This window comes from Gavia stellata, chromosome 1, assembly GCF_030936135.1.
Source record: "Gavia stellata isolate bGavSte3 chromosome 1, bGavSte3.hap2, whole genome shotgun sequence".
NCBI lineage: Eukaryota > Metazoa > Chordata > Aves > Gaviiformes > Gaviidae > Gavia > Gavia stellata.
Genome location: NC_082594.1, coordinates 38844388 through 38854631, shown reverse-complemented (window position 1 = coordinate 38854631; position 10244 = coordinate 38844388). Strand labels below are relative to the sequence as shown.

At 44.5% G+C, this 10244-nt stretch overlaps 1 protein-coding gene across 1 annotated transcript; it reads left to right on the top strand.

Moving 5' to 3' along the window:
- The first annotated feature begins 336 nt into the window (after positions 1-336).
- On the top strand, positions 337-4253 carry PCDH20 (protocadherin 20). The gene is made up of 2 exons (XM_059824286.1): positions 337-387; positions 1551-4253. Exons 1-2 carry the CDS (start codon positions 337-339, stop codon positions 4251-4253), a joined length of 2754 nt encoding a protein of 917 aa, XP_059680269.1.
- The last annotated feature ends 5991 nt before the right edge of the window (positions 4254-10244 follow it).

The following is a 10244-nucleotide window of genomic DNA, read 5'->3' as shown; positions in this document are numbered from 1 at the left end:
TCCGACGTGGACGCGCCGCTGCGCTCAGCAGAGCGTCTGCCGCCTGCCCGCCCGCCCGCGGCGCTGCCGCAGCCTCCGCGGGCGCGCCCCCCGCGGCCCGCGCGGCGCCCCGCCGCCCTCTTTGCCGTGCCCGTGACGATCGGCAGAGCTACCCCTCCCCTCCCCGCGGCGGCGGCGCCCTGCCGAGCGGAGGGGGAGTGTCCTGGGCACAGCCCAGCCCAGCGCGGCGGCGGCGGCGGAGGGGGAATGGGCAGCCGCGGGGAGGAGAGGCGCCGGGCGGGCGGCGGAGCGGGCGGGCTGCTCGGGCGCAGCCGGCGGCGGCAGCGGCGGCCGGGCATGGGGTCCCCGGGCAGTCGCGGCAGCACCACCGCCCGCGGCAGCCTGCAGGTGAGGGCTGGGGCGGCGGGGGGGGGAGGCGCCGCGTCTTGCCCCCCGACCCCGACTTCGCACGCAGCAGCAGAATTGGCAAAAAAACCAAACCAAAACCAAACCGTATCTACTTATACGTATATTTGTGCGTGCTGGTTGTTGATTTTTTGGGTTTTCTCTCGGCTCCGATCTCCACAGACCAGAGCAGCCGTGAAAAGTTTTTTCTGTTGCTGCTGCCGACGCGGGTTGTAGCAGAGAGCCGGCAAAAAGGGAAATGGGGGGTTAAAAAGGGGAGAGGAAGGAAGAATCCCCCGTGGAGACGATGCCCGAAGTTACTTTCGGGGAGCCCCTTTCCATGCGCCGGCGGCTTGGGATGCGCTTGCCAACACGGGCAACTTCCTTCGCGCAACCTCTCCGCGGCTCCTCTGTTCGACTGTTTTAAGCCGACAGCCAGAGGGGGACCCCGGCGGGGCTGCGGGGCGGCGTGGGGCGGCCGGGGGTCCTTGGTGGCGGGGCTGGGGCCGCCGGCTCCGCGGCCGCGGGGGACAGGGACCCCCGCGGGCTGCGGCCCCCGGAGCGCGGCGGCGGTGCGGGGCTCCCCCGGGACTCTCCCAGGCTGCGCGGTGCGAGCCGCGTCCCCGCTGCACCGCAGGGCCCGTGGGCATGCGGGAGGAACAGGCTTTGTGGCGGCGGAGAGACCGGGGGGGGCGGGGGGGGACGGGACACGGACATGTTTCACATTGCTGCTGTGCAAAGGAAAGGGGGCAAGCAAATGTTTGGGGGTGTGCAGGGGGATGCCCCGGCTTGGGACGTTCTTGCGGGTGGAAGGGTGGGTGGTGCTGGTGTGAAGGGGGGAGAGCTTGAGGAGGTGGGAAGAAGAGGGGCGCAAGTGCTGTTGCTGGTGGGGGGGGGGAGGCAGTGTGCCCCTGGGCCATCCCTGGGGGTGCGACTTTGCTGTGGGGAATGCAGCTCGTGTTGCCTGGAGGGTACAGATGGAGATGCCCTGGAAGTAGCTGCTGTACTGGGGGGAGAAGATGGGAGGATAGGGAGGATGGCTTCATGTTCCATATGCCACACTCCTTGCTCGAAGTGGCATTGGGGGAGGCGGGGGGGGGGGGGCTGCCTCCCCTCCTTCTCTAACACCACCCCCTCCCTACACCCCTGTGTCTCTCTCTCTCCAGCACTTTCTCCTCTTCCTGCTCTTCGCTGGACCTTTCAACTGCTTTGCCAGTTGCAGCCGTGCCACCGAGCTCTTCTACAGCCTCAACGAGGGGCTGCCCGCTGGGGTGCTCATTGGAAGTCTGGCCCGTGACCTGCAGCTGCCGACAGCCGGTGGGCAGCGCCCTGTGGCCCCCCAGCCCCCACTCTCCTTCACCCTGGGCTCCCATGGCTTGGGGGGACAGTATGTGCAGCTGGACAACCGCTCCGGAGAGCTGCACACCTCGGCTGTGGAGATCGACCGGGAAGCTCTGTGTGTGGAGAGCAGTGGGGCCGCTGTCTTTGGGGGAGCAGGTGCTGTCTCCTCCTCCTCCTCCTCACCCTCGTCTGAGTCCTGCCTGCTGCTGCTGGATGTGCTGGTGCTGCCACAGGAGTACTTCCGCCTGGTGAAGGTAAAAATTGCTATCCGGGATGTCAACGACAATGCGCCCCACTTCCCTGTGCCCCACATCCGCCTCTCAGTGCCCGAGAATGCACCTGTGAACACCCGCCTGGCTATTGAGCACCCTGCTCTTGACCCCGATGTAGGCACCAACGGTGTCCAGACCTACCGCCTGCAAGATAACTATGGTGTCTTCACTCTGGATGTGGAAGAGAATGAGAGCGGGGAGAGGACTCCCTACCTGATTGTTATGGGGGCTCTGGACAGGGAGATGCGGGAGGAGTATGTCACAGTCATCGTTGCTGAGGATGGGGGGACTCCTCCGCTTGTGGGTAGTGCCACCCTCACTATTGGCATCAGCGACATCAACGACAACTGCCCCCAGTTCAGCGACTTGCAGCTCAACGTCACTCTTTATGGGAATTCCAGTCTAGGGACACACGTGGCCACTGTCCATGCAGTAGACATGGACCTTGGATCCAATGCCCAGATCACCTACTCCTACAGCCAGAAGGTCCCCCAGCCATCCAGAGACTTGTTCCATCTGGACGAAAGCACAGGAACCATCACGCTCTCCAGTAAGGTTGATGGGGACACTCCAAGGGTCCACAGGCTGATCATATTGGGCAATGGTCCTGGTTGTATCCCTGCCGTGATCACAGTGCTAGTGACCATCATCAAAGTCATGATGAGGCCACCTGAAGTTGTCCCTCGTTTCATAGCTAATGAAGCAGAAGGGGTGGTGTACTTAAAGGAACTGGAGCCTGTCAACACACCGATAGCATTTTTTACCATCAAAGACCCTGATGAAAAATACAAAGTCAATTGCTATTTGGATGGTGATGGGCCTTTCAGACTTTCACCATACAAGCCATACAATAATGAATACCTGTTAGAGACCACAAAGCCTTTGGACTATGAGGCACAGCAGCTGTATGAAATCTCAGTAGTCGCGTGGAACTCAGAAGGATTTCGTGTCAACAAAATAATCAAAGTACAGATTCTGGATGACAACGACAACTCGCCAGTTTTCTCTCAACAGCTTATAGAATTATCCATTGAGGAGAACAACGTTCCCAATGCTTTCTTGACCAAACTGCATGCTACAGATGCTGACAGCGGAGAAAGAGGGCAAGTGTCCTATTTTTTAGGGCCTGATGCTCCTTCCTATTTTTATTTAGATAAAACCTCAGGAGTTCTTACAGTTTCCACCCAACTGGACAGAGAAGAAAAAGAGAAATACAGATATACTGTCAAAGCAGTAGATTCTGGGTTCCCTCCAAGAGAATCAATAGCAACTGTCACCATCACTGTATTGGATAAAAATGATAATAGTCCAAGATTTATCAATAAGGATTTCAGCTTTTTCGTGCCAGAAAACTTTCCAGGTTTTGGTGAAATTGGAGTTATAAGTGTCACAGATGCTGATGCAGGGCAAAATGGATGGGTTGCCCTTTCAGTTCTGAATGGAAGTGATATTTTTGTCATAGATACTGGAAAAGGAGTTTTGAGAGCTAAAGTCTCCCTGGACAGGGAGCAGCAAAGCTCCTATGTTCTGTGGATTGAAGCAGTTGATGGCGGTGATCCTGCCCTCTCCTCTACTGCAAAAATAACTATCCTTCTTCTGGACATAAATGACAACCCCCCTCTGGTCTTGTTTCCTCAATCTAATATGTCTTATTTGTTGGTCCTTCCTTCTACCCTTCCTGGCTCTCCCATCACTGAGGTCTATGCTGTCGATAAGGACACTGGGATGAATGCAGTCATAGCTTACAGCATCATAGGAAGAAGAGGCCCTCGACCAGAGTCATTTAGGATTGACCCTAAAACTGGTAATATCACCTTGGAAGAGTCACTGATGCAAAATGACTATGGCCTCTATCGGCTGCTTGTAAAAGTTAGTGATCACGGCTATCCAGAACCTCTCCATTCCACTGTCATGGTGAACCTTTTTGTCAATGACACAGTTAGCAATGAGAGCTACATTGAAAGTTTGTTAAGAAAGGAGCCTGATATCAGTATAGAAGAAAAGCAGCCGCAAATATCCATAGAGCCTACACATAAAAAAATGGAGTCAGCATCCTGCATGCCTACCTTGGTAGCTCTGTCAATAATAAGCTTGGGTTCAATTGCTTTAGTAACAGGAATGGGCATTTACATCTGTCTAAGAAAAGGAAAAAAGCATCATAGAGCAGATGAAAACTTGGAAGTACAAATCCCATTAAATGCAAGAATTAACCTGCATATGTTGGAGAAGAAACCAATGGAGATTTCTAATATTTGACATTTCTTTGTGGATAAATCCAACATCTGAAAAACCTTGGACAGCTCTGAAACACCTAGCCGTGGGTTGTATTGACAGAGGTTGCAATGAAGGACCGCTAATTTATAACTTAATAATACTATAATTGTAAATAGATGTTTACAGTTTTTTAAATTGAAATTCAGTGTATAGCTTTTTTATGAAACCTTAGTACTAACAGCTAGCACCCTGTCTATAAAAACATGGACGTCATTTGCAGCTTTCATAAATCAGTAAGATCCGTGATCATAAAAAGGAAGGTAAGACGATTCTTTAAACTCAAGTTTTAAAAGTCTTTTTAACCACAAGAGGGCATCAGATGCTCCTGAGCAGGGAACTGTTCGAGGTACTGTCCATGAGATGAACACAGAGTATATTTTAAATATATTGGTTTTAATATAAAATACACATTGGCATACAGGCATTTAACCCCCCAAAAAAGAAATGTCTGTCCCGATGTATGTATAATTAAAAGAATAAAGACATTAAAATGCACTAGTAATAAAAAAAAAAGAAAAACCAGAATGTTTATTACCTCACAAGTAAAGCTTATACAGTAGGATAGAAAAGGCATTAACAAGAAGTGCAATTCCTGTTGAGCAAGAATGCAAGATACTGTAATGAGAATCTGAACTGCTGTGACATATCATCTTTCATTCGCTCCAGATTTCACCCACATTATCATTTGCTCCAGCAATCTGCCAGTCATTTTTATGGAAAATTATATTTAATATTTCCTACAGCAAATAATGACAGAATCCCATGCTCATTCTCGTAAACATGCCACATGCAAGGAAGCAAGGGAATGGCTAAATCTTTAGTTGTCACAGAAGTGGTGGTATTTTTTGTACTTTGAGCAATCTGTCAGTAGTACTCCATCAGTTTGGTTGTGTAATAGATTTTTCATGTGATACTTATGAATCTGATCTGCCAGATGAAAACAAAAATCGCTTCGTATTTTAAGGAATTATAGGACTTAGTTTATTCTGACTGTGGCTCCTTTCTGGATTGATATTTCATGTGAAAGATCTTGTTTCTGACTTCTGACGACCATTCCTGGCTTCTTTTCATTGGCTTTGATTTTGGATTAGATCCAAAATCTAACTTGTAAGACTGGTGGCATATTTTCTTGATAATTTATTCTTTGCTATATCCTCTGCAACAAAGCAGCAGGTTTATCAGTGATGTATCACTTTCACTTAATTTTAAGAGCTGAGAACTATCTTTTGTATGATGATTACATTACATTTCTCTGTGTGAACAAGATAAATTAGTGTTATGCTTAAAACTGATGATTTTGATTTCTGGCATCATATGTCTGTAATGTACCAAAAGTGTTTATATGTCTGCAAATTAAAGCTATATATTTTCATAATAACTTATTCTCTGTCCCTCTCCTAGAATTTTAATTACAAAGCTAAGTATTATTTTAGTTATAAGAAATGCATATTTCACAAATGCTTCGGTGCTGGCTATCTTGTCTGACATGTCATAATACTTCCCAAAATTAGTACACTTCAAAATCATAAATGAGAGTTTATGCTGTACTTCTTGAAATTACTGGCAAAGACAATTCTATTTTAGCTGATGTGTAAGTGGGGCGGCAGCTGATACCTGTTTTGAAAGTAGGGAATGCAATTTGAGGCAGTTTTTGATTTTTCTCTCTGTCACTGGCACATTACTTCACCTTGAGCCTTTTGAAATGTTGGAGCTTCTTACAGATACTGGTTCTGCTTAGCCTAAGTAAGAGTATTAATATAATGCCCAGATTTTGCCATTCTACCTATAAGAAATAGCTGTTTTTTCAGGTTAGAATATTTTCTGTTTATGCATGGTTTGATAGCTGTGTTTCATGATTAATTAATTTAGCCTGTCAAAGGTTTGTGGTTAATCACCTTTTTTCATTTATTTTCATATTATTAAAATATGAAAATGGTATGTATGCCTGAAATGCATTTGTCACAAAGACACATTGTTTATGATCTCTGAAGAAAAATGACATTAATTCTTTGCAAATGGCTTGAGTATTACAGATGCTCTGTATTGCTGTGAGGGGGAAGTTAGGTTCTCTGCATTTTTTTTTTCAGTACAGAGGCAAGGTAACTGAAAGAAAGACAGGGTTCTTTTCATTGTTTTTCTCTTATTTGAATCAGCAGTGCAATATCTTCTCAAGACAATTTAAACAGGAGCAAACCCAAGACTTACGAAATACAGTAAAACCATAAACCTGATCCTTCGGTGTATCTTCTTGTGACACGGGGCAGATATTTTTATTCAGGTTTGACAAATACATAGTCTTGAACCTGTTTGATTAAGCTTACTGAGTTTAAGTATGCTGTTCTTGTTGCTTTTTTTTGTTTGTTTAGTTCAAGCACGTTCCTAATGCGTAATAAAATATAATGGTATGAGCCTGTTAAAACCGAAGTACTGCTCATGAAGCATTTTGCTCACACAATTTTCTACACATTTAAAGAAAATTGGTTTGAAATCATACCTTCAGCCATACCAGCACCACTACTTCTGAAAAAGACTTTACCCTGAATAATGTTTCAGAGAGTAAGAGCACATTTTTGCCTTCCTGTGAGTAGCCTTTGGCTAGGTAATGTCACTGAAGATGGCAAAATATGCAAAATGAGTTATTTTTTTTTTAAATTCCATATTTTGTGTTAGTTAAAAAACATAGAGCTGGTGGCAGCAAGTAATAAGCATGATATTTAAGCCTGCAGTGTTAAGCCTAACAGTGATTTTAAAAAAAAAAAAGGAATCTGAAATTCATAGAACCTGGGAATTTCTTCTCAAAAAAATGTTCTTTCTCAGTGGAAGAATGCTTGATACTGGCTATATAGCAAACATTTCTGTGAAATAGCTGTTTGCAAAGTTACCCTTATAGATATCCCTTTCACGTGAAAACACATTTTTAGTGAGTGTAACTGAAGTAAATTAGACTCAAATATAAAAGGCCTATTTTATTACCACCTTGTGCAGTGCACTTGCCAAAATATATGCAAATCTTGTCGACACTGGTAGTTGAGCTGGCACAAAAATAAATGTCTCATTCATTTACAGTATCCATTGAACAATCTTAGAGTGAGTGGGTGTTCTTTGTTCATTTTTATAAAAAATGAGGTTGTCCTAAGCTTTGTATTGCCAAAGCCTCCTAAACTTGCCGTGCAAACACTTTTTCATTAGAATTAACAAATTAAAAAATAAAAGACAAGAAATGGGCAGCAAGCCCAGTGGCAGTGGACAGAGAAAATCAGTTCAGTCTTCTCTTCTTCTGTTTCATTTTATTCTTTTTAAAAGAACTAGGAGCCCTATTACTCTTTGAAGTTACTGTTTTGATGCAAAATTAACCTAACACCTGGCTGAATATCAATAAAGGATGAGATCTGAAAGTGTGAAAGGGGAATTAGAGCACATTGCTTTTTCTTATGTCAAGACTCAGAAAACAATCTTGCGGACTTTTAAGTCCATTTTCCAGTACCAAGGTTCAAACTTGCAACTGTGCCAGAGGCCACTGAGGACAATGTAAAAGATCCCACTATCTTAATAGGACGTCCGATGGGAGGTACAGTGTTAGAGCAAAACTTGTCCTCCCTGAAAGCAATCACAAACTCGTGACTGCTGACTCGGATTTCATTGTAAGTTTTCTGCCCCCAACTGCTATTTTGGGAAGGTTTTCTTAAAATACTCAAACATAGAAAGAGGATGAATAATCTGGCATTTCACTTCCTGGTTCAAAGCAATAAACTCTCAGGGAGCAGCCTGGCAGCTCAGCGTTAAGTGGAGATAGTACAGCATCTCTGCCACAAAAAAAATCATCAGCTGAATATGCAGAGGGTTTCTTTTCATGATTCAGGTGTGTTATCAGAGCCATGCAGGAATGTGACTGCCACCTTCCCTGTACTGTGCTTGTCACCAGCTTCTCACGGCCATTAGTTTCTACATACAATCTTTCTCACTCATGTAATTTACAGGGGAAAACAAAGCAAGACAATTAATTTTCAAATATTAGCCAGCTGAAATACAAAACCTTGATTTAGACAACTCTCTTTCAGACCTGGGATTTGAGGAGCTAAGGACATTCATCTTTACCAAAAATTATTTTAAAGGAGATGTCTAGTGAAAATTTAAGTGGAAATAAAGGTATTCAGCACCTCTGCTTCCTGTAGTCAAGTCCTATACTTTTTATATGAGTAGTAGTTGCTCAGACAGATAAAAGTTGCAGGGATTAGTTTTATGCTTTATTTTAACAGTGTGGGAAATGTCCTGAGGAAACTATTTGAAGGCTTCTAACTTACTGGTTCCTAACAGGTTATTCAGAGTTATGAAATTTTGAATGATTGGCAACATGTCATAATTTACAGTTCTATGAATTAAAGCATGTGCAAAAATACCTGTGCAGGCAGTGTTGCTATTTCCTTTGCAGCCTCTGTACCAGACTGATCCAGCAGATAAGAAGATAAAACTGCCATCTGCATTCTGAGATGGAGGCATTCAAAGATTTTTGGCTCACAAACAAATGTAAAGTTAAACAGCTCTGTTTTTCACATTATGGATGAGAAAAATCCTTTCATTCGTATCAGCACAGATTGATAGGCTGCATACTCTTTCTAACATGCTGTATACGAATGTTTCAGTGATTTCTGCTATAATTTTGTTCCAGTTTCATCAGGGAATGAATTTTAAAGGCCAAATTTCAACTAAATATTTCTGATGACAGAGTTCTTTGAACAGGTGCTAAGAAAACATCATTCTGAATGAAGAAATACTGAATCATTTATGATGCATTCTGTCATTCATTCCACTCTTTGAGAAAACAAATATATGCTTAAGTGTTCGAGTTGCAAGTTTTCATGTTGCTAGCTAATGCTGTCAGTAAGTAGTTAGTGTTTAACTGTAATACATTATATGGGTTAATTTAAACTGTGTTCAAATTGAGAGGACTTGCGTTTTAAGCATCAAGTTGGATGTTGCTCTACTTCCAGGAGCCCTAGCAATGTCAATTCAATTTTCTGTCCTAACTATTTTGTCTTATTTTTCATCTTCAAAGTTTTAGTTAAATATTCATCTTCAGAGCAAGTCACTGAGGTGAGAACTCTTACGTCCTTATGCAGAACAGGAACAAAGATGGAGACAATTTGATTCCTCTGCCTATGTGTCAGCATCTAGGGCTACTTGAGATGCTTTAAGGTGTCCCACCTGGCCTCCAGCTGCCAGTCTGGAAGAGTGCAGGCTTTTTCGAACTATGAACTATCGTATCTGCCAGCCCCGTGTGAATGCTTTGGCTATTTTAGGAGGGGTTCACTAAACACCTATGTGTGTTCAAGTGAGTCTTTGATGTGATTCAGCTCCATATTTACACATCTACAATGAAATGTCTACAGACAGGTATCGACCAGTGAGCTAGGAGTCTAAGCTTCCACTATAGTCTGTGAGTCTCATCAACACAGTCAATAGAACTAGAGAGTGCTTCAGCTTGCTCTAAAGTAGACATTCAGGGCAACATTTAGCTGCTCTGAAAATTAGTATCGAGTGCTATCTGGAATGCCCTTGAGCATCTCAAGCTTCTGCATGCACCAGGCTACCGGGAAGACTTGTACCTTTCTAGAGTAGTACCTAGATGCCAAGAGTGCAAAGGAGAACCTAAAATGTCATGAGAAGACTATGGATAGGCTTGTCTCTCCCACTGGTGGTGACACATCAAGTGTATCAACCTCTCAGCTCCACTGAGTAGAGCTTGACAGACTATAATGGGAACATAAAACATGGATCACACAGAGACATCTGATCTTTAGCATCAGAGCCAAAAGAAAGACCTACAAGTCTAAAATGTAACAACTATCATACCTAACTGATAAGCTTTTAAGCCTGAATTCATCCCTTCTAATTTTGGTCAGTTAGTGGAGCCATCTGTGCGCTCTGCTGTGAGCAGAGGGAAAGAATCTTTTTTTGCAGGCAATTCAGGTCTTT

Bases quoted from the DNA above. Each gene is read 5' to 3' on its own strand.
- PCDH20 (XM_059824286.1), top strand. From the start codon at position 337: ATGGGGTCCCCGGGCAGTCGCGGCAGCACCACCGCCCGCGGCAGCCTG. The intron at 388-1,550 runs GTGAGGGCTGGG...CTCTCTCTCCAG, and splicing joins CCGCCCGCGGCAGCCTGCAG to CACTTTCTCCTCTTCCTGCT.